Source organism: Xenopus tropicalis, chromosome 2 (genome assembly GCF_000004195.4).
Source record: "Xenopus tropicalis strain Nigerian chromosome 2, UCB_Xtro_10.0, whole genome shotgun sequence".
Lineage (NCBI taxonomy): Eukaryota > Metazoa > Chordata > Amphibia > Anura > Pipidae > Xenopus > Xenopus tropicalis.
Genome location: NC_030678.2, coordinates 180,675,381 through 180,700,355, shown reverse-complemented (window position 1 = coordinate 180,700,355; position 24,975 = coordinate 180,675,381). Strand labels below are relative to the sequence as shown.

Here is a 24,975-nt window from a genome sequence, read left to right as displayed (position 1 = left end):
AGACAGAGGGGTGAGAGCTGTGGGAGAGACAGAGGGGTGAGAGCTGTGGGAGAGACAGAGGGGTGAGAGCTGTGGGAGAGACAGAGGGGTGAAAGCTGTGGAAGAGACAGTTTGCATCGGATCAGAACCCACAGGAAGCCATGGGACACAGGTAAATGCAATTAAAGCGCTGGTTTTGGAACAGGGGAAAATGTGAAAGTCCAGTTGGACACAATGGTTTGTTCCAGCAGAGAATGGGCCGACCCACCTTGTGTGAGCGCTGGCAAGCCTGTCCCTGGGTAATGTATAGTCTGGCATTACTGTGCTGATTGGCCAACACCGAGCTTGCCAGCCATGTTCTGGGTCCCACTTGCTGCCCCTTATGCTTTATGCACCATCAGAATTGTATAATCCAACCCACTCTCTCCCCGTAAACTGCCATCAAACAGTGCAAGCCCCTCCCACTGCCTGAGTCACAGACTCCCTATAAGAGCAGTACAATGTTGCACTCAGGGCGGGCTTTTGTCTCACACACTTCTGCAGAGCTTTAAGGAACGGAGTGTTAGAGTGCCAGCTGTTCCAGCTAGGGGCCGTACTAGGGGTACATACTAGGGGGCCGTACTAGGGGTACATACTGGGGGTACATACTAGGGGTACATACTAGGGGTACATACTGGGGGTACATACTAGGGGGTACATACTAGGGGTACATACTAGGGGTACATACTAGGGGTACATACTAGGGGGCCATACTAGGGGTACATACTAGGGGTACATACTAGGGGGCCATACTAGGGGTACATACTAGGGGTACATACTAGGGGTACATACTGGGGGTACATACTGGGGGTACATACTAGGGGGTACATACTGGGGGTACATACTAGGGGGTACATACTAGGGGTACATACTAGGGGTACATACTAGGGGTACATACTGGGGGTACATACTAGGGGTACATACTGGGGGTACATACTAGGGGTACATACTAGGGGTACATACTAGGGGGCCATACTAGGGGTACATACTGGGGGTACATACTAGGGGTACATACTAGGGGTACATACTGGGGGTACATACTAGGGGGTACATACTAGGGGTACATACTAGGGGGCCATACTAGGGGTACATACTAGGGGTACATACTAGGGGTACATACTATGGGTACATACTAGGGGGCCATACTAGGGGTACATACTAGGGGTACATACTGGGGGTACATACTAGGGGGCCATACTAGGGGTACATACTGGGGCTACATACTTGGGGTACATACTAGGGGTACATACTATGGGTACATACTAGGGGTACATACTAGGGGGCCATACTAGGGGTACATACTGGGGGTACATACTGGGGGTACATACTAGGGGGCCATACTAGGGGTACATACTGGGGGTACATACTGGGGGTACATACTTGGGGTACATACTAGGGGTACATACTAGGGGTACATACTAGGGGTACATACTGGGGGTACATACTTGGGGTACATACTAGGGGTACATACTAGGGGTACATACTTGGGGTACATACTAGGGGTACATACTAGGGGTACATACTAGGGGTACATACTGGGGGTACATACTTGGGGTACATACTAGGGGTACATACTAGGGGTACATACTAGGGGTACATACTAGGGGTACATACTAGGGGTACATACTAGGGGGCCATACTGGGGGTACATACTAGGGGTACATACTAGGGGTACATACTAGGGGTACATACTAGGGGTACATACTGGGGTACATACTAGGGGTACATACTGGGGGTACATACTAGGGGTGCATACTGGGGGTACATACTAGGGGTACATACTAGGGGTACATACTAGGGGTACATACTAGGGGGCCATACTAGGGGTACATACTAGGGGTACATACTAGGGGGCCATACTAGGGGTACATACTAGGGGGCCATACTAGGGGTACATACTAGGGGTACATACTAGGGGGCCATACTAGGGGTACATACTAGGGGTACATACTAGGGGGCCATACTGGGGGTACATACTAGGGGTACATACTAGGGGTACATACTAGGGGTACATACTAGGGGGCCATACTAGGGGTACATACTAGGGGTACATACTAGGGGGCCATACTAGGGGTACATACTGGGGGCACATACTAGGGGTACATACTAGGGGTACATACTGGGGGTACATACTTGGGGTACATACTAGGGGTACATACTAGGGGTACATACTAGGGGTACATACTAGGGGGCCATACTGGGGGTACATACTAGGGGTACATACTAGGGGTACATACTAGGGGGCCATACTGGGGGTACATACTAGGGGTACATACTAGGGGTACATACTAGGGGTACATACTAGGGGGCCATACTGGGGGTACATACTAGGGGTACATACTAGGGGTACATACTAGGGGTACATACTAGGGGGCCATACTAGGGGTACATACTAGGGGTACATACTGGGGGTACATACTAGGGGGCCATACTAGGGGTACATACTAGGGGTACATACTTGGGGTACATACTAGGGGTACATACTAGGGGGCCATACTAGGGGTACATACTAGGGGTACATACTGGGGGTACATACTAGGGGGCCATACTAGGGGTACATACTAGGGGTACATACTTGGGGTACATACTAGGGGTACATACTAGGGGTACATACTAGGGGTACATACTAGGGGGCCATACTAGGGGTACATACTAGGGGTACATACTTGGGGTACATACTAGGGGTACATACTAGGGGTACATACTTGGGGTACATACTAGGGGTACATACTAGGGGTACATACTGGGGGTACATACTAGGGGGCCATACTAGGGGTACATACTAGGGGTACATACTTGGGGTACATACTAGGGGTACATACTAGGGGTACATACTGGGGGTACATACTAGGGGTACATACTAGGGGTACATACTAGGGGTACATACTAGGGGCCATACTAGGGGTACATACTAGGGGTACATACTGGGGGTACATACTAGGGGGCCATACTAGGGGTACATACTAGGGGTACATACTTGGGGTACATACTAGGGGCCATACTAGGGGTACATACTAGGGGTACATACTGGGGGTACATACTAGGGGGCCATACTAGGGGTACATACTAGGGGTACATACTTGGGGTACATACTAGGGGTACATACTAGGGGTACATACTAGGGGGCCATACTAGGGGTACATACTAGGGGTACATACTGGGGGTACATACTAGGGGGCCATACTAGGGGGCCATACTAGGGGTACATACTAGGGGTACATACTAGGGGTACATACTGGGGGTACATACTGGGGGTACATACTAGGGGTACATACTGGGGGTACATACTGGGGGTACATACTAGGGGTACATACTAGGGGTACATACTAGGGGGCCATACTGGGGGTACATACTTGGGGTACATACTAGGGGGCCATACTGGGGGTACATACTAGGGGGCCATACTAGGGGTACATACTGGGGGTACATACTAGGGGTACATACTAGGGGTGCCCCTCACTTTTTGTCTCTCCCTATACAGCCCAGTACCCTGCTGTCTCTTCCTACTGGGGGAGTTACTCACTAGGGATACTACAGGGAATGTTACACTGTATTTAGTACCAGTTTGGAACCAGTGAATGGAAATATTTACGTATATTTGATTTGCGCCAGGTTGGTTCCGCCATTACTGCTCTCTCTGTGCCTTGTTTGCTTTGCCCTGGGAACTTACCCTGAGCCGGACCAGTCTGTAAGGTAAGTATCCTTGTGTCTGTCCGCCCGTCTGTCTGTCCATCTGACTGTCTCTCTGTCTGTCCATCTGTCTGTCTCTCTGTCTGTCCATCTCTCTGTCTGTCTTTTTCCGTCCATCTCTCTGTCTGTCTCTTTCTGTCCATCTGTCTGTCTGTCTCTTTCCGTCCATCTGTCTGACTGTCTCTTTCCGTCCATCTGTCTGTCTCTCTCTGTCTGCCCGTCTGTCTGTCTCTCTCTGTCTGTCCATCTGTCTGTCTCTCTCTGTCTGCCCGTCTGTCTGTCTCTCTCTGTCTGTCCATCTGTCTGTCTCTCTCTGTCTGCCCATCTGTCTGTCTCTCTGTCTGTCCATATCTCTGTCTCTTTCCGTCCATCTGTCTGTCTCTTTCCGTCCATCTGTCTGTCTCTCTCTGTCTGCCCGTCTGTCTGTCTCTCTCTGTCTGCCCGTCTGTCTGTCTCTCTCTGTCTGTCCATCTGTCTGTCTCTCTCTGTCTGCCCATCTGTCTGTCTCTCTCTGTCTGTCCATCTGTCTGTCTCTCTGTCTGCCCATCTGTCTGTCTCTCTGTCTGTCCATCTCTCTGTCTGTCTTTTTCCGTCCATCTCTCTGTCTGTCTCTTTCTGTCCATCTGTCTGTCTGTCTCTTTCCGTCCATCTGTCTGTCTGTCTCTTTCCGTCCATCTGTCTGTCTCTCTCTGTCTGCCCGTCTGTCTGTCTCTCTCTGTCTGTCCATCTGTCTGTCTCTCTCTGTCTGCCCGTCTGTCTGTCTCTCTCTGTCTGTCCATCTGTCTGTCTCTCTCTGTCTGCCCATCTGTCTGTCTCTCTGTCTGTCCATATCTCTGTCTCTTTCCGTCCATCTGTCTGTCTCTTTCCGTCCATCTGTCTGTCTCTCTCTGTCTGCCCGTCTGTCTGTCTCTCTCTGTCTGCCCGTCTGTCTGTCTCTCTCTGTCTGTCCATCTGTCTGTCTCTCTCTGTCTGCCCATCTGTCTGTCTCTCTCTGTCTGTCCATCTGTCTGTCTCTCTCTGTCTGTCTCTCTCTGTCTGCCCATCTGTCTGTCTCTCTGTCTGTCCATATCTCTGTCTCTTTCCGTCCATCTGTCTGTCTGTCTCTTTCCGTCCATCTGTCTGTCTCTCTCTGTCTGCCCGTCTGTCTGTCTCTCTCTGTCTGTCCATCTGTCTGTCTCTCTCTGTCTGCCCGTCTGTCTGTCTCTCTGTCTGTCCATCTGTCTGTCTCTCTCTGTCTGCCCGTCTGTCTGTCTCTCTGTCTGTCCATATCTCTGTCTGTCTCTTTCCGTCCATCTGTCTGTCTGTCTCTTTCCGTCCATCTGTCTGTCTGTCTCTTTCCGTCCATCTGTCTGTCTCTCTCTGTGTCTGCCCGACTGTCTGTCTCTCTCTGTCTGTCCATCTGTCTCTCTCTCTCTGTCTGTCCATCTGTCTGTCTCTCTCTGTCTGCCCATCTGTCTGTCTCTCTCTGTCTGCCCGTCTGTCTGTCTCTCTCTGTCTGTCCATCTGTCTGTCTCTCTCTGTCTGCCCATCTGTCTGTCTCTCTGTCTGCCCATCTGTCTGTCTCTCTGTCTGTCCATATCTCTGTCTGTCTCTTTCCGTCCATCTGTCTGTCTGTCTCTTTCCGTCCATCTGTCTGTCTGTCTCTTTCCGTCCATCTGTCTGTCTCTCTCTGTGTCTGCCCGTCTGTCTGTCTCTCTCTCTCTCTGTCTGCCCATCTGTCTGTCTCTCTCTGTCTGCCCATCTGTCTGTCTCTCTCTGTCTGCCCATCTGTCTGTCTCTCTCTGTCTGCCCATCTGTCTGTCTCTCTGTCTGCCCATCTGTCCATATCTCTGTCTGTCTCTTTCCGTCCATCTGTCTGTCTCTTTCCGTCCATCTGTCTGTCTCTCTCTGTGTCTGCCCGTCTGTCTGTCTGTCTCTCTCTCTCTCTCTGTCTGTCCATCTGTCTGTCTCTCTCTGTCTGTCCATCTGTCTGTCTCTCTCTGTCTGCCCATCTGTCTGTCTCTCTCTGTCTGCCCATCTGTCTGTCTCTCTCTGTCTGCCCATCTGTCTGTCTCTCTGTCTGCCCATCTGTCCATCTCTCTGTCTGTCTCTTTCCGTCCATCTCTCTGTCTGTCTCTTTCCGTCCATCTCTCTGTCTGTCTCTTTCCGTCCATCTGTCTGTAGGAATCACACATTCTTTCCATATTGTAGCTCTTTCTAGAATGGCTACTCTGCCTCTCTGTATTGTTGTACCAAGCTTTCTGATTGGTTAATATCTATATTAGTTATGATTTCTATATCTACAAAACTAATATTCAGACTTTTCTCCCAGCACCCCAGAGGGTTGGGTTCATGTTGGGCGCGTGACCCCAAATGATGATGTCATCCTGACCTTTGCCCTCAAGCAGCAGCACATTGGCTCCCTGGAGCAGCTGGTGGGGCGAGTGTCGGACCCTGGCTCCTCCCAGTACGGTGAGTTTTGGCCCGGTGTTCCTTGTCCAGCTCTTTAGGCTCCACCTTTTCATTTAGTCATTGAAACTTGCTCTGAACTCGGCCCAATAAAGCTCTGGGTCTCCTGGTTCTGTGGGAGGAGCAACTGAAGGACAGTTCTGACCATCATGGGCCAAGTTGGCTGTGGGTATTTAGCACAATGAGTGGAATATTATTGTACAGCGCAAAAAGGACTTTATTCTGCTAAACTTATTAACCTCTAAACCCCGACCTGGAAACTGTCACCTACTTGCCACTTACTCGCCACTTACTCATTATAAGTTAACTTTGTATTTTACAGCATAAAACCATATCCCTCCATGCCAAGACCCTCACCCTGGGTCTTGGTCTTTCCCCGAATGGTGAATATTAAACATGTCACAGCCAATGAGAGTCCCTTGTCCTTCGTTTCTCAACTGATGGTGCCATAGGTTGTTGGGTTGGTGGATCTTGCAAACGTTGTTGTGCTGAAGTTCAGTCTGTGTCTGGCTTCCCCCAAAGGCGTCAGGTCCTCAGTTGGCCAGGTAGGCCCAGGAATATCCTCAGACCAGGCCACCAGATCCCTATTTATAGCCCTAGTTAAGGCTAAAGTCCTGGTGTGACCTAAGTCATTGCCTCCCTGGTAAATAAGAATGAGGTGCGGTGGTGTCTGTCTGTCCAGCATCTGGATGAGCTGATTCCAACCAAGATCCCTCAAATCCCTCCCCTGCCTGCAGTAGATCTGCCCATCTAAGGCCAAGCTGGGTCGGTATGGACAGCATATGGCACGTTGTTTAGCTCAATAAATTTGAGTGGCCAATGATCATACAAGCTCAGACAGTGAGGGTCTCACATAAAGTTTTTGCCTGGGGTGCAGCCCATTGCTGAAAGAAGCCTTGGGAAAGACCTAGGTATGTAAGGCACGTAGGCCACTAAGGCCAAAAGCCTGTAATGTTGGAATATGGATACAAATCTACCATCAGCATTGGATAAATACTACTTGATGTAGGTGCCAATCATATATTGCTTGCCCCGCCTCTATGCCGCAGGCACCTACTGATAGGGGACTATGATACTGGCGTAGGAGTTTGCTGGAATAGCTCCATCTGCACCTTGTGTCAGTTATCCTCATTCTTCCAACAATAGTCTTACCCAGTCTATTCTCCTTCCTTCCAGTCTTACCCAGTCTATTCTCCTTCCCTCCAGTCTTACCCAGTCTATTCTCCTTCCTTCCAGTCTTACCCAGTCTATTCTCCTTCCTTCCAGTCTTACCCGGTCTCTTCTCCTTCCCTCCAGTCTTACCCAGTCTATTCTCCTTCCCTCCAGTCTTACCCAGTCTATTCTCCTTCCCTCCAGTCTTACCCAGTCTATTCTCCTTCCTTCCAGTCTTACCCGGTCTATTCTCCTTCCCTCCAGTCTTACCCGGTCTCTTCTCCTTCCCTCCAGTCTTACCCAGTCTATTCTCCTTCCCTCCAGTCTTACCCAGTCTATTCTCCTTCCCTCCAGTCTTACCCAGTCTATTCTCCTTCCCTCCAGTCTTACCCAGTCTATTCTCCTTCCCTCCAGTCTTACCCGGTCTATTCTCCTTCCCTCCAGTCTTACCCAGTCTATTCTCCTTCCCTCCAGTCTTACCCGGTCTATTCTCCTTCCCTCCAGTCTTACCCGGTCTCTTCTCCTTCCCTCCAGTCTTACCCGGTCTCTTCTCCTTCCCTCCAGTCTTACCCAGTCTATTCTCCTTCCCTCCAGTCTTACCCAGTCTATTCTCCTTCCCTCCAGTCTTACCCAGTCTATTCTCCTTCCCTCCAGTCTTACCCAGTCTCTTCTCCTTCCCTCCAGTCTTACCTGGTCTATTCTCCTTCCCTCCAGTCTTACCCAGTCTCTTCTCCTTCCCTCCAGTCTTACCCGGTCTATTCTCCTTCCTTCCAGTCTTACCCGGTCTCTTCTCCTTCCCTCCAGTCTTACCCGGTCTCTTCTCCTTCCCTCCAGTCTTACCCGGTCTATTCTCCTTCCCTCTAGTCTTACCCGGTCTATTCTCCTTCCTTCCAGTCTTACCCGGTCTATTCTCCTTCCCTCCAGTCTTACCCGGTCTATTCTCCCTCCCTCCAGTCTTACCCGGTCTATTCTCCTTCCTTCCAGTCTTACCCAGTCTATTCTCCTTCCCTCCAGTCTTACCCAGTCTATTCTCCTTCCTTCCAGTCTTACCCAGTCTATTCTCCTTCCTTCCAGTCTTACCCGGTCTCTTCTCCTTCCCTCCAGTCTTACCCAGTCTATTCTCCTTCCCTCCAGTCTTACCCAGTCTCTTCTCCTTCCCTCCAGTCTTACCCAGTCTATTCTCCTTCCCTCCAGTCTTACCCAGTCTATTCTCCTTCCCTCCAGTCTTACCCAGTCTCTTCTCCTTCCCTCCAGTGTTACCCAGTCTCTTCTCATTCCCTCCAGTCTTACCCAGTCTCTTCTCCTTCCCTCCAGTCTTACCCAGTCTCTTCTCCTTCCCTCCAGTGTTACCCAGTCTCTTCTCATTCCCTCCAGTCTTACCCAGTCTCTTCTCCTTCCCTCCAGTCTTACCCAGTCTATTCTCCTTCCCTCCATTCTTACCAAATCTATTTACCTCACCACCAATCATCCCCAATCTTTTTCCTTAGGTCAGTTCCTGTCCCTGGAAGAGCTTGGGGCAATTGTTCAGCCATCACGTGAAACTCTGAGCACAGTAAGGATGTGGTTGGAGAAACATGGAATCCACGAATGTGAAACCATCCAAACGAGGGACTTCCTGAGCTGCCGCACGCAGGCCCAGTCAGTAATATGGGTTTGCCTATTGTCAGTCCCATACATATGGCACTGGGTAGAAGTAGTCCATCTGTCCCTTCCAACCGAGACCATCTAAACCCTCTTTCTTCTCTGTTCTACTCTACTCCTACTCTCCTGTTATGCCATTGTTTTATCCAACCTCTAGTCAAACCCCATCCTCCTTCCATTTCTACTGCTCCGAGCCCAACCTCTCCTCTGGTTTTTCAGAACGGCAGAACAATTGCTCCCTGGGTCCCAGTTCCACCGGTATATGAAGGATGCTCAGACTGTAGTGAGGTCCACGTCTCCATACAAGATTCCTAATGAGCTTTCACCACATATAGACTTTGGTAAATTTCAGTTCTAAGTTATGATGAAGGTGGGAATGTGGGGTGGGGGGGGACAAAAATGAGGCACAGGCATGAGGGACACAAGAAGATATACACAAAATGTCCACAGGTCATTTTTATTTTGCCCTTACAGTGGGGGGGCTACATCGTTTTCCAACACCCAGACAGATTTTGAGCCACAAGAGGGACATACAGGGACAAGCAAGAGCTGGTTTTCATCTTGGAGTTACCCCATCCATTCTACGTCAGAGGTACAACCTGTCGGACAGCGATATTGGCTCACATCCGAACAACAGTCAGGCTTGTGCCCAGGTAGTCACCAGAACTTGTGTCACCTCTTCTGTACCTTTGTGTCCTACAGGCTATCACCAGCTTCTTGCTTTCCTTCTAGATCTATTCATTCCTTACTGTTTGTCAGTAATCCCTCCCTAAATGAAAAATTGCTTTTTCCCATCTTATAGAACGTTTCCAAAAATGCTTTTTTTCTAGCTCTGTAAATTCAAACTCCCTGGAAATACTAGAGACTCTCTAAATTCAGTGTTCAGATATAACCCATTCCCTGGAGAACTAAAGACAAAACATAGAGTGACACAGAACCTGTCCCTGGAAGCACTAAAGGCTAAAGGTAGAGTGAGGTAGAAACCATTCCCAGGAGAACTAAAGACAAAACATAGAGTGACACAGAACCTGTCCCTGGAAGCACTAAAGGCTAAAGGTAGAGTGAGGTAGAAACCATTCCCAGGAGAACTAAAGCCAAAACATAGAGTGACACAGAACCTGTTCCCTGGGAGCACTAAAGGCTAAAGGTAGAGTGAGGTAGAAACCATTCCCAGGAGAACTAAAGACAAAACATAGAGTGACACAGAACCTGTCCCTGGGAGCACTAAAGGCTAAAGGTAGAGTGAGGTAGAAACCATTCCCAGGAGAACTAAAGCCAAAACATAGAGTGACACAGAACCTGTTCCCTGGGAGCACTAAAGGCTAAAGGTAGAGTGAGGTAGAAACCATTCCCAGGAGAACTAAAGACAAAACATAGAGTGATACAGAACCTGTTCCCTGGATGCACTAAAGGCTAAAGGTAGAGTGAGGTAGAAACCATTCCCAGGAGAACTAAAGACAAAACATAGAGTGACATAGAACCTGTTCCCTGGGAGCACTAAAGGCTAAAGGTAGAGTGAGGTAGAAACCATTCCCAGGAGAACTAAAGCCAAAACATAGAGTGACACAGAACCTGTTCCCTGGGAGCACTAAAGGCTAAAGGTAGAGTGAGGTAGAAACCATTCCCAGGAGAACTAAAGACAAAACATAGAGTGACATAGAACCTGTTCCCTGGAAGCACTAAAGGCTAAAGGTAGAGTGAGGTAGAAACCATTCCCAGGAGAACTAAAGCCAAAACATAGAGTGACACAGAACCTGTTCCCTGGGAGCACTAAAGGCTAAAGGTAGAGTGAGGTAGAAACCATTCCCAGGAGAACTAAAGACAAAACATAGAGTGACACAGAACCTGTTCCCTGGAAGCACTAAAGGCTAAAGGTAGAGTGAGGTAGAAACCATTCCCTGGAGAACTAAAGACAAAACATAGAGTGATACAGAACCTGTTCCCTGGATGCACTAAAGGCTAAAGGTAGAGTGAGGTAGAAACCATTCCCAGGAGAACTAAATACAAAACATAGAGTGACATAGAACCTGTTCCCTGGAAGCACTAAAGGCTAAAGGTAGAGTGAGGTAGAAACCATTCCCAGGAGAACTAAAGCCAAAACATAGAGTGATACAGAACCTGTTCCCTGGGAGCACTAAAGGCTAAAGGTAGAGTGAGGTAGAAACCATTCCCAGGAGAACTAAAGCCATAACATAGAGTGATACAGAACCTGTTCCCTGGAAGCACTAAAGGCTAAAGGTAGAGTGAGGTAGAAACCATTCCCTGGAGAACTAAAGACAAAACATAGAGTGATACAGAACCTGTTCCCTGGAAGCACTAAAGGCTAAAGGTAGAGTGAGGTAGAAACCATTCCCTGGAGAACTAAAGCCATAACATAGAGTGATACAGAACCTGTTCCCTGGAAGCACTAAAGGCTAAAGGTAGAGTGAGGTAGAAACCATTCCCAGGAGAACTAAAGCCATAACATAGAGTGACATAGAACCTGTTCCCTGGAAGCACTAAAGGCTAAAGGTAGAGTGAGGTAGAAACCATTCCCAGGAGAACTAAAGACAAAACATAGAGTGATACAGAACCTGTTCCCTGGAAGCACTAAAGGCTAAAGGTAGAGTGAGGTAGAAACCATTCCCAGGAGAACTAAAGCCATAACATAGAGTGACATAGAACCTGTTCCCTGGGAGCACTAAAGGCTAAAGGTAGAGTGAGGTACAAACCATTCCCAGGAGAACTAAAGACAAAACATAGAGTGATACAGAACCTGTTCCCTGGAAGCACTAAAGGCTAAAGGTAGAGTGAGGTACAAACCATTCCCAGGAGAACTAAAGACAAAACATAGAGTGATACAGAACCTGTTCCCTGGAAGCACTAAAGGCTAAAGGTAGAGTGAGGTACAAACCATTCCCAGGAGAACTAAAGACAAAACATAGAGTGATACAGAACCTGTTCCCTGGGAGCACTAAAGGCTAAAGGTAGAGTGAGGTAGAAACCATTCCCAGGAGAACTAAAGACAAAACATAGAGTGACATGAAAGTTACGACACCATGAGGTGAGAGCAGAGTGGTGGAAGAATTTATTCTCTGTTTACAGTGTCCCTGAGGGTAACAGCCATGTTCCTCCTCTCTTCCTGACCATCGTCCCTTGCAGTCCCCTCTAATGAGATCTGTTTTCTCTTTCTTCTTTCCCTGCCCAATCTCTCCTGCACTTCAGTTCCTGGAACAGTATTTCCACCCTGCAGACCTCTCTGAGTTTATGGTGCTTTTTGGAAGGGGATTTCAGCACCACTCTGAGGTGGATCAAGTGGTTGGACCGCAGGGAGGAGGGCGAGCTGGTCTGGAGGCCAGTCTGGATGTGGAGTATATTATGAGCACTGGGGCAAACATCTCCACATGGGTGTTCAGTAATCCTGGTAAGTGGTGTATAACTGGGAAGTACAGGGTGTTAGAGGCAGGGGTATCAAGATGTTTGGGGTCCTTGGCAGAGTCCATTCAGTTCCTAGGGAGGCGCTATCCATTCAGTTCCTAGCGAGGCGCTATCCATTCAGTTCCTAGCGAGGCGCTATCCATTCAGTTCCTAGTGAGGCGCTGCCCATTCAGTTCCTAGCGAGGCGCTGCCCATTCAGTTCCTAGCGAGGCGCTGCCCATTCAGTTCCTAGCGAGGCTCTATCCATTCAGTTCCTAGCGAGGCGCTGCCCATTCAGTTCCTAGCGAGGCGCTGCCCATTCAGTTCCTAGCGAGGCGCTGCCCATTCAGTTCCTAGCGAGGCTCTATCCGTTCAGTTCCTAGCGAGGCGCTGCCCATTCAGTTCCTAGCGAGGCGCTATCCATTCAGTTCCTAGCGAGGCGCTGCCCATTCAGTTCCTAGCGAGGCGCTGCCCATTCAGTTCCTAGCGAGGCGCTGCCCATTCAGTTCCTAGCGAGGCGCTGCCCATTCAGTTCCTAGCGAGGCTCTATCCATTCAGTTCCTAGCGAGGCGCTGCCCATTCAGTTCCTAGCGAGGCGCTGCCCATTCAGTTCCTAGCGAGGCGCTGCCCATTCAGTTCCTAGCGAGGTGCTATCCATTCAGTTCCTAGCGAGGCGCTGCCCATTCAGTTCCTAGCGAGGCACTGCCCATTCATTTCCTAGCGAGGCGCTGCCCATTCAGTTCCTAGCGAGGCGCTGCCCATTCAGTTCCTAGCGAGGTGCTATCCATTCAGTTCCTAGCGAGGTGCTATCCATTCAGTTCCTAGCGAGGCGCTGCCCATTCAGTCTAGTAGGGAGGAGAAACTAAGGAAGCTGTGGGTCTCTATAGGCCGCCATGAGTCGCAGGAGCCTTTCCTCGAGTGGATGATTCTCCTGAGTAACATGTCGGCTCTGCCCTGGGTCCATACCATCAGTTACGGGGATGATGAGGACAGTCTGTCCATTGCCTTCATGCAAAGAATCAACGTGGAGTTCATGAAAGCAGCCAGCAGAGGTCTCACTATTCTTTTTGCTTCAGGTAAGTGGGGGGGAGCAGGTTGGGGGGGTGCAGGTTTGGGGGGTGCAGGTTGGGGGGGTGCAGGTTGGGGGGGTGCAGGTTGGGGGGGAGCAGGTTGGGGGGGTGCAGGTTGGGGGGGGGGGCGCAGGTTGGGGGGGTGCAGGTTGGGGGGGGCGCAGGTTTGGGTGCGCTCTCTGTTGTTCTTAGAGTTAATACTGTGAGTAAAGTCTCATCAGAACTGGGTAACTGCTGTAGAGCATTTGTTAGATTAGCCCTTCAGTCTCAGCTGGGAGGGTGGAAGTGGTGTTGCAGAACTATCCCTTTCAGGCTTTCTGGGTGCCAGGAGTCCTTGAACCGATATAATATAATAACATAAAGTACTCGTGTAGTACCAGTGATTCAGCTGGGATAAATTGGTCACAGTACCACTCTAGGGGTGTAAGGGGGGGGGGACAGGGACCCCATGAATGAGGTAGGTAGATAGAGGTAGGGGAGCCCCTGTTATAGTACCACTCTAGGGGTGTAAGGGGGGGGGACAGGGACCCCATGAATGAGGTAGGTAGATAGAGGTAGGGGAGCCCCTGTTATAGTACCATTCTAGGGGTGTAAGGGGGAACAGGGACCCCATGAATGAGGTAGGTAGATAGAGGTAGGGGAGCCCCTGTTATAGTACCATTCTAGGGGTGTAAGGGGGGAACAGGGACCCCATGAATGAAGTAGGTAGATAGAGGTAGGGGAACCCCTGTTATAGTACCACTCTAGGGGTGTAAGGGGGAACAGGGACCCCATGAATGAGGTAGGTAGATAGAGGTAGGGGAACCCCTGTTATAGTACCACTCTAGGGGTGTAAGGGGGGAACAGGGACCCCATGAATGAGGTAGGTAGATAGAGGTAGGGGAGCCCCTGTTATAGTACCACTCTAGGGGTGTAAGGGGGGAACAGGGACCCCATGAATGAGGTAGGTAGATAGAGGTAGGGGAGCCCCGGTTATAGTACCACTCTAGGGGTGTAAGGGGGAACAGGGACCCATGAATGAGGTAGGTAGATAGAGGTAGGGGAGCCCCTGTTATAGTACCACTCTAGGAGTGTAAGGGGGGGAACAGGGACCCCATGAATGAGGTAGGTAGATAGAGGTAGGGGGGCTCCTGTTATAGTACCACTCTAGGAGTGTAAGGGGGGAACAGGGACCCCATGAATGAGGTAGGTAGATAGAGGTAGGGGAGCCCCTGTTATAGTACCACTCTAGGGGTGTAAGGGGGGAACAGGGACCCCATGAATGAGGTAGGTAGATAGAGGTAGGGGAGCCCCTGTTATAGTACCACTCTAGGAGTGTAAGGGGGGGGGGACAGGGACCCCATGAATGAGGTAGGTAGATAGAGGTAGGGGAGCCCCTGTTATAGTACCATTCTAGGGTGTAAGGGGGGAACAGGGACCCCATGAATGAGGTAGGTAGATAGAGGTAGGGGAGCCCCTGTTATAGTACCATTCTAGGGGTGTAAGGGGGGAACAGGGACCCCATGAATGAAGTAGGTAGATAGAGGTAGGGGAACCCCTGTTATAGTACCACTCTAGGGGTGTAAGGGGGGAACAGGGACCCCATGAATGAGGTAGGTAGATAGAGGTAGGGGAACCCCTGTTATAGTACCACTCTAGGGGTGTAAGGGGGGAACAGGGACCCCATGAATGAGGTAGGTAGATAGAGGTAGGGGAGCCCCTGTTATAGTACCACTCTAGGGGTGTAAGGGGGGAACAGGGACCCCATGAATGAGGTAGGTAGATAGAGGTAGGGGAGCCCCGGTTATAGTACCACTCTAGGGGTGTAAGGGGGGAACAGGGACCCCATGAATGAGGTAGGTAGATAGAGGTAGGGGAGCCCCTGTTATAGTACCACTCTAGGAGTGTAAGGGGGGAACAGGGACCCCATGAATGAGGTAGGTAGATAGAGGTAGGGGGGCTCCTGTTATAGTACCACTCTAGGAGTGTAAGGGGGGAACAGGGACCCCATGAATGAGGTAGGTAGATAGAGGTAGGGGAGCCCCTGTTATAGTACCACTCTAGGGGTGTAAGGGGGGAACAGGGACCCCATGAATGAGGTAGGTAGATAGAGGTAGGGGAGCCCCTGTTATAGTACCACTCTAGGAGTGTAAGGGGGGGTCGGGGACCCCATGAATGAGGTAGGTAGATAGAGGTAGGGGGGCTCCTGGGATAGTGGGAGGTGCCTTTAACATTGTATAGAAGGAGAGTATCAGGCAGGAATATTATGGGATAGAGGGAGGGCCCCAATACACTGTACTGTTTCCCATTGGCAGGAGATGATGGCGCAGGATACAGACTGGGGGGGGGGGGATATTATGGGATAGAGGGAGGGCCCCAATACACTGTACTGTTTCCCATTGGCAGGAGATGATGGCGCAGGATACAGACTGGGGGGGGGGATATTATGGGATAGAGGGAGGGCCCCAATACACTGTACTGTTTCCCATTGGCAGGAGATGATGGCGCAGGATACAGACTGGGGGGGGGGGATATTATGGGATAGAGGGAGGGCCCCAATACACTGTACTGTTTCCTATTGGCAGGAGATGAGGGTGCAGGATACAGACTGGGGGGGGGGATATTATGGGATAGAGGGAGGGCCCCAATACACTGTACTGTTTCCTATTGGCAGGAGATGATGGCGCAGGGTGCAGACTGGGGGGGGGATATTATGGGATAGAGAGAGGGCCCCAATACACTGTACTGTTTCCCATTGGCAGGAGATGATGGCGCAGGGTGCAGACTGGGGGGGGGGATATTATGGGATAGAGGGAGGGCCCCAATATACTGTACTGTTTCCCATTGGCAGGAGATGAGGGTGCAGGATACAGACTGGGGGGGGGGGGATATTATGGGATAGAGGGAGGCCCCCAATACACTGTACTGTTTCCCATTGGCAGGAAATGATGGCGCAGGATACAGACTGGCGGGGGGGGGATATTATGGGATAGAGGGAGGCCCCCAATACACTGTACTGTTTCCCTTTGGCAGGAGATGAGGGCGCAGGATACAGACTGGGGGGGGATATTATGGGATAGAGGGAGGCCCCCAATACACTGTACTGTTTCCCTTTGGCAGGAGATGATGGCGCAGGATGCAGACTGGGGGGGGGGGGGATATTATGGGATAGAGAGGCCCCAATACACTGTACTGTTTCCCATTGGCAGGAGATGATGGCGCAGGATACAGACTGGGGGGGGATATTATGGGATAGAGGGAGGCCCCCAATACACTGTACTGTTTCCCTTTGGCAGGAGATGATGGCGCAGGATGCCGACTGGGGGGAGGGGGGGATATTATGGGATAGAGGGAGGGCCCCAATACACTGCACTGTTTCCCTTTGGCAGGAGATGAGGGCGCAGGATACAGACTGGGGGGGGGATATTATGGGATAGAGAGAGGGCCCCAATACACTGTACTGTTTCCCATTGGCAGGAGATGATGGCGCAGGATACAGACTGGGGGGGATATTATGGGATAGAGGGAGGGCCCCAATACACTGTACTGTTTCCCATTGGCAGGAGATGATGGCGCAGGATACAGACTGGGGGGGGGAATATTATGGGATAGAGAGAGGGCCCCAATACACTGTACTGTTTCTTATTGGCAGGAGATGATGGCGCAGGATACAGGCTGGGGGGGGGGGATATTATGGGATAGAGAGAGGGCCCCAATACACTGTACTGTTTCCCTTTGGCAGGAGATGATGGCGCAGGATACAGACTGGGGGGGGCATTATGGGATAGAGAGAGGGCCCCAATACACTGTACTGTTTCCCATTGGCAGGAGATGATGGCGCAGGATACAGACTGGGGGGGGATATTATGGGATAGAGAGAGGCCCCCAATACACTGTACTGTTTCCCATTGGCAGGAGATGATGGCGCAGGATACAGACTGGGGGGGGGAATATTATGGGATAGAGAGAGGGCCCCAATACACTGTACTGTTTCCCATTGGCAGGAGATGATGGCGCAGGATACAGACTGAGGGGGGGGGATATTATGGGATAGAGAGAGGCCCCCAATACACTGTACTGTTTCCCATTGGCAGGAGATGATGGCGCAGGATACAGACTGGGGGGGGGATATTATGGGATAGAGAGAGGGCCCCAATACACTGTACTGTTTCCCATTGGCAGGAGATGATGGCGCAGGATACAGACTGGGGGGGGATATTATGGGATAGAGGGAGGCCCCCAATACACTGTACTGTTTCCCATTGGCAGGAAATGATGGCGCAGGATACAGACTGGCGGGGGGGATATTATGGGATAGAGGGAGGCCCCCAATACACTGTACTGTTTCCCTTTGGCAGGAGATGAGGGCGCAGGATACAGACTGGGGGGGGATATTATGGGATAGAGGGAGGCCCCCAATACACTGTACTGTTTCCCTTTGGCAGGAGATGATGGCGCAGGATGCAGACTGGGGGGGGGATATTATGGGATAGAGAGGCCCCAATACACTGTACTGTTTCCCATTGGCAGGAGATGATGGCGCAGGATACAGACTGGGGGGGGGGATATTATGGGATAGAGGGAGGGCCCCAATACACTGTACTGTTTCCCTTTGGCAGGAGATGAGGGCGCAGGATACAGACTGGGGGGGGATATTATGGGATAGAGGGAGGCCCCCAATACACTGTACTGTTTCCCTTTGGCAGGAGATGATGGCGCAGGATGCCGACTGGGGGGAGGGGGGGATATTATGGGATAGAGGGAGGGCCCCAATACACTGCACTGTTCCCTTTGGCAGGAGATGAGGGCGCAGGATACAGACTGGGGGGGATATTATGGGATAGAGAGAGGGCCCCAATACACTGTACTGTTTCCCATTGGCAGGAGATGAGGGCGCAGGATGCAGACTGGGGGGGGATATTATGGGAAAGAGAGGGGCCCCAATACACTGTACTGTTTCCCATTGGCAGGAGATGATGGCGCAGGATACAGACTGGGGGGGGGATATTATGGGATAGAGAGAGGCCCCCAATACACTGTACTGTTTCCCATTGGCAGGAGATGATGGCGCAGGATACAGACTGGGGGGGGATATTATGGGATAGAGGGAGGGCCCCAATACACTGTACTGTTTCCCTTTGGCAGGAGATGAGGGCGCAGGATGCAGACTGGGGGGGGGATATTATGGGAAAGAGAGGGGCCCCAATACACTCTACTGTTTCCCATTGGCAGGAGATGATGGCGCAGGATACAGACTGGGGGGGGGATATTATGGGATAGAGAGAGGCCCCCAATACACTGTACTGTTTCCCATTGGCAGGAGATGATGGCGCAGGATACAGACTGGGGGGGGATATTATGGGATAGAGGGAGGGCCCCAATACACTGTACTGTTTCCCATTGGCAGGAGATGATGGCGCAGGATACAGACTGGGGGGGGGGAATATTATGGGATAGAGAGAGGGCCCCAATACACTGTACTGTTTCTTATTGGCAGGAGATGATGGCGCAGGATACAGGCTGGGGGGGGATATTATGGGATAGAGAGAGGGCCCCAATACACTGTACTGTTTCCCTTTGGCAGGAGATGATGGCGCAGGATACAGACTGGGGGGGGGCATTATGGGATAGAGAGAGGGCCCCAATACACTGTACTGTTTCCCATTGGCAGGAGATGATGGCGCAGGATACAGACTGGGGGGGGATATTATGGGATAGAGAGAGGCCCCCAATACACTGTACTGTTTCCCATTGGCAGGAGATGATGGCGCAGGATACAGACTGGGGGGGGGAATATTATGGGATAGAGAGAGGGCCCCAATACACTGTACTGTTTCCCATTGGCAGGAGATGATGGCGCAGGATACAGACTGAGGGGGGGGATATTATGGGATAGAGAGAGGCCCCCAATACACTGTACTGTTTCCCATTGGCAGGAGATGATGGCGCAGGATACAGACTGGGGGGGGATATTATGGGATAGAGAGAGGGCCCCAATACACTGTACTGTTTCCCATTGGCAGGAGATGATGGCGCAGGATACAGACTGGGGGGGGGATATTATGGGATAGAGGGAGGGCCCCAATACACTGTACTGTTTCCCATTGGCAGGAGATGATGGCGCAGGATACAGACTGGGGGGGGGATATTATGGGATAGAGGGAGGGCCCCAATACACTGTACTGTTTCCCATTGGCAGGAGATGATGGCGCAGGATACAGACTGGGGGGGGGATATTATGGGATAGAGGGAGGGCCCCAATACACTGTACTGTTTCCCATTGGCAGGAGATGATGGCGCAGGGATACAGACTGGGGGGGGGGATATTATGGGATAGAGAGGGCCCCAATACACTGTACTGTTTCCCATTGGCAGGAGATGATGGCGCAGGGTGCAGACATGTTGATAAAGGAATAAACACCTTCCGGCCCAGTTTCCCAGCTTCCAGGTAAGGACTGAATTGCAAGCTCTTATGGCCACATCTGTGGGTAAGCAGTCCTGGGATTATTTGTCCTTTTTTTCCGCATGTGATACAGGAATGTCATCATTGTGTAACTACGTGGAATAATCCCAATAAGCGCAGAGCCCACCCCCACCGTTGCTATAGCGATTAATCACATGAGCGCCATGCCAGGGGCAGTAAGGTTTGGGGACAGCCCAGATGGGTATAATGTGAGTGTGGGAGAGGGGTGGTTTGTTTTCCCCTGCTGAGATTGTACCCCCGATGGTCTAACACAGTCCCTTAGTATCAGAGAGAGGTGTAGTTCCACACAATCCAATCTCCCCCCAGTACTTACCCAGGTACAGAGCTCTGATTCTCTGTACTTCCTGCTCCTGGGCTGCTCTCTTTCCCATGGTCAGGCAGGAACCTCCCCCTGGGTAAGTGAATCCAATCTCCCCCCAGTACTTACCCAGGTACAGAGCTCTGATTCTCTGTACTTCCTGCTCCTGGGCTGCTCTCTTTCCCATGGTCTGGCAGGAACCTCCCACCGGGTAAGTGAATCCAATCTCCCCCCAGTACTTACCCAGGTACAGAGCTCTGATTCTCTGTACTTCCTGCTCCTGGGCTGCTCTCTTTCCCATGGTCAGACAGGAACCTCCCCCTGGGTAAGTGAATCCAATCTCCCCCCAGTACTTACCCAGGTACAGAGCTCTGATTCTCTGTACTTCCTGCTCCTGGGCTGCTCTCTTTCCCATGGTCAGACAGGAACCTCCCCCTGGGTAAGTGAATCCAATCTCCCCCCAGTACTTACCCAGGTTCTCTGTACTTCCTGCTCCTGGGCTGCTCTCTCTCCTCTGCACTCTCTCTGCTGCTCTCACTCTCATTTCCTGGCTCTGCAGCAGGGTTCCCTTTATAACCTGCTGGTCCAACCCATGTATTTGGCCAGGGGCCCCAAGGCAAGAAATGTCATATTACACTTCCATTACACATACCCAAGGAGAAGGGAAGGGTACCTGGGTACCTACCTGCCCTGCACCCTGGGTACCTACCTGCCTTGGGTGCAACCTGATGTTCTGATTCCCGTTGCAGCCCCTACGTCACTACTGTGGGGGGAACCTCTTTTAAGAACCCGTTCCAGGTGACGCGTGAGGTGAGCGACTATATCAGCGGCGGTGGCTTCAGCAATGTCTTCCCCATGCCTGACTATCAGGTGAGCTGTCTCTCCCCATTGTGTGGTCTCACAGGGTCTCTCTCCCCCCATTGTGTAGTCTCTCAGAGTCTCTGTCTCTATTGTGTGGTCTCTCTGGTTCTCTCTCCCGATTGTTTGGTCTCTCGGGGTCTCTCTCCCCATTGTTTGGTCTCTCGGGGTCTCTATCCCCATTGTTTGGTCTCTCGGGGTCTCTCTCCCCATTGTTTGGTCTCTCGGGGTCTCTATCCCCATTGTTTGGTCTCTCGGGGTCTCTCTCCCCATTGTTTGGTCTCTCGGGGTCTCTATCCCCATTGTTTGGTCTCTCGGGGTCTCTATCCCCATTGTTTGGTCTCTCGGGGTCTCTATCCCCATTGTTTGGTCTCTCGGGGTCTCTATCCCCATTGTTTGGTCTCTCGGGGTCTCTATCCCCACTAATATGAGAGATTTAGTAGCATGAAGGTACAGGGAAGCTTGGGGGTCTGCGCCTCCTTTCCCTGAAATAAACATTTATCCCGATATCAATTAATAATAATTCTTCAATCACAATAACCTGACTGCCCTTACAGTAAGGAACCCCTTCCTATGCTGATGGTGAGATCTCCTTTCCTCCCCACCCCCAATGAATCACTCATTCCCCCTCTCTTGGTAGTGAACCCCATAACCTGACTGCCCTTACAGTAAGGAACCCCTTCCTATGCTGATGGTGAGATCTCCTTTCCTCCCCACCCCCAATGAATCACTCATTCCCCCTCTCTTGGTAGGGAACCCCATAACCTGACTGCCCTTACAGTAAGGAACCCCTTCCTATGCTGATGGTGAGATCTCCTTTCCTCCCCACCCCCAATGAATCACTCATTCCCCCTCTCTTGGTAGGGAACCCCATAACCTGACTGCCCTTACAGTAAGGAACCCCTTCCTATGCTGATGGTGAGATCTCCTTTCCTCCCCACCCCCAATGTATCACTCATTCCCCCTCTCTTGGTAGGGAACCCCATAACCTGACTGCCCTTACAGTAAGGAACCCCTTCCTATGCTGATGGTGAGATCCCCTTTCCTCCCCACCCCCAATGTATCACTCATTCCCTCTCTCTGGGTAGGGAACCCCATAACCTGACTGCTCTTACAGTAAGGAACCCCTACCTATGCTGATGGTGAGATCTCCTTTCCTCCACACCCCCAATGTATCACTCATTCCCCCTCTCTGGGTAGGGAATCCCATAACCTGACTGCCCTTACAGTAAGGAACCCCTTCCTATGCTGATGGTGAGATCTCCTTTCCTCCCCACAGGCCCCTGCTGTGTCCCGATACCTACAAAGCACTGCAAAGCTCCCGCCCCAGTCGTACTATAACCGCAGTGGGCGGGCGTATCCTGACGTGGCCGCTCTGTCTGACAACTATTGGGTGGTGACAAACCGCGTGCCCATTCCGTGGGTCTCAGGAACGTCAGTAAGTGCCGGGGGGCATGGGCAGAGAAGGGGTTCCAATACCGGCCCAGTCTGTGCCTCGGGGAACCCCCAGCTGAATGGGAGCTTTGGGCCCACAGGAACCTCAGGTCTCTCCCAATGTGCTTAGCGCCATGTTATCTGCCTTCCAGGCCTCCACGCCAGTCTTTGGGGGGGTGCTGTCTCTCATCAATGACCGGCGCCTACACAAGGGTCTCTCGCCTTTGGGATTTCTCAATCCAGCACTTTACCGACTGCAACTGAACGGAAGCCAAGCCTTGTATGATGTAAGTTCTGCCTTCCTGCCCCGTCACATGATTCCCATTTCTACTCTCTCCCCATCACGTGATTCCCATTTCTACTCTCTCCCCGTCACGTGATTCCCATTTCTACTCTCTCCCCGTCACATGACTCCTGTTTCCCCTCTCTCCCCGTCACGTGATTCCCATTTCTACTCTCTCCCCGTCACGTGATTCCCATTTCTACTCTCTCCCCGTCACGTGATTCCCATTTCTACTCTCTCCCCGTCACGTGATTCCCGTTTCTACTCTCTCCCCGTCACGTGACTCCCGTTTCCCCTCTCTCCCCGTCACGTGATTCCCGTTTCCCCTCTCTCCCCGTCACGTGATTCCCGTTTCCCCTCTCTCCCCGTCACGTGATTCCCATTTCTACTCTCTCCCCGTCACGTGATTCCCATTTCTACTCTCTCCCCGTCACGTGATTCCCATTTCTACTCTCTCCCCGTCACGTGATTCCCATTTCTACTCTCTCCCCGTCACGTGATTCCCATTTCTACTCTCTCCCCGTCACGTGATTCCCATTTCTACTCTCTCCCCGTCACGTGATTCCCATTTCTACTCTCTCCCGTCACGTGATTCCCATTTCTACTCTCTCCCCGTCACGTGATTCCCATTTCTACTCTCTCCCCGTCACGTGATTCCCATTTCTACTCTCTCCCCGTCACGTGACTCCCATTTCTACTCTCTCCCCGTCACGTGACTCCCATTTCTACTCTCTCCCCGTCACGTGACTCCCATTTCTACTCTCTCCCCGTCACGTGACTCCTGTTTCCCCTCTCTCTCCCCGTCACGTGATTCCCATTTCTACTCTCTCCCCGTCACGTGACTCCTGTTTCCCCTCTCTCTCCCCATCATGTGATTGCTGAGGGGCAGAGGGATGGGCTGGGGGAGGGGCTGAGCAAGGGGCAGGGGGATGGGCTGAGCAAGGGACACGGGGATGGCCTGGGGGAGGGGCTGAGCGAGGGGCTGGGGGAGGGGCTGAGCGACAGTCAGCTCATAAACCAAATGTTGTTCTATTTCTGGTGAAAGCTTCTAAAATGTCACTTATTTAGTAGATATGCCCGAGTGTCTCACAATTGCCCCTTTATGTACTGAGCTGCCCCTCACTACTTCTTTCTGCCCCCCTGTAGGTGACTGAAGGCTGCCACCTGTCCTGTATCGATGACCTTGTGCTGGGGCAGGGATTCTGTGCCACCCCCAGCTGGGACCCTGTAACGGGGTGGGGGACCCCAAATTTCCCTGAACTGCTCCGGGCCCTTTTGCTCTGATATCCAGGAACTGCAGTGTGTGTGTGTTTAGCTTTTTATATACTGCCCCCCAGTAATAACTGCCCCCAGTACTAATTGCCCCCCTCCCCCAGAGATGTGTTGCTCAGATTACTGGATCATTTTATTATTAAATGTTGTAAATTTCAGGGAGTGCAGAGTAGGAGGAGCCTGAGGGCAGAGCCACACCCCCACTGCACACTGGGCAAGGGAATTGGGCAAAGGGAATGTTCCGACAGCGCTGATATTGTGATTGGCTGGCACAGACAGGGCTCGGCAGCAGCTCCGGGCACCCTTGTGTATGGGTCACACCGTGTTGCCATGGTAACATGAAATGAGCTCAGGGCTTTAATGAAAATAATTTTAAATAAAGATTTGTTGTTAATCTGCTCTGGTCTTTGTGTCATTACTGGGCCCGGAGCCCCCCAGGTACTGACAATAGATCCACTGGGCTTCCAGCCTGGGATCCTGCCAACTAAACAGTCACAACAAAGGTGCAACTGAGGGGGGTACTGTCCCTTTAATGAGTCCCTTATATCAGTGCAGTGCGGGGTTCTCTGATCGGCTTAGGGAGAGTCACCATGTGGTTTCACAAACAAATCATTAAGGTTGAGGAGACTGCGCTACACTGAGGGGCCCCAAGAAGGGCAAAACCGGTCTGTAGTTGGGAATCTGATTAGTTGTCCTGACTTTTGCTTTAAACCCAGTGGGTGAGCGTTAGCCTATAGGGTAAACCCATGTAAATGGAACTTTGTTTGGAATTCACTCCCAGAATTCCTTTTGTTTGTTTAGTAGGAGAGTTAGCGGCGCTCGGTCCCAGTAGGAGAGTTAGCGGCACTCGGTTCCAGTAGGAGAGTTAGCGGCGCTCGGTTCCAGTAGGAGAGTTAGCGGCGCTCGGTTCCAGTAGGAGAGTTAGCGGCGCTCGGTTCCAGTAGGAGAGTTA

General features: G+C 51.4%; 1 protein-coding gene across 1 annotated transcript; it reads left to right on the top strand.

Annotated features, from left to right (window-relative positions):
• The first annotated feature begins 53 nt into the window (after positions 1–53).
• Positions 54–24,417, top strand: tpp1 (tripeptidyl peptidase I). Its single transcript, NM_001102824.1, is given in 13 exon segments — positions 54–151; positions 3,631–3,711; positions 6,020–6,159; positions 8,796–8,946; positions 9,169–9,290; positions 9,424–9,602; positions 12,154–12,352; positions 13,233–13,421; positions 19,770–19,842; positions 20,926–21,046; positions 22,314–22,472; positions 22,621–22,755; positions 23,898–24,417. Coding segments are annotated over 13 exon segments (1,698 nt in total). The 5' UTR covers positions 54–140; the 3' UTR covers positions 24,036–24,417.
• Positions 24,418–24,975: the final 558 nt, after the last annotated feature.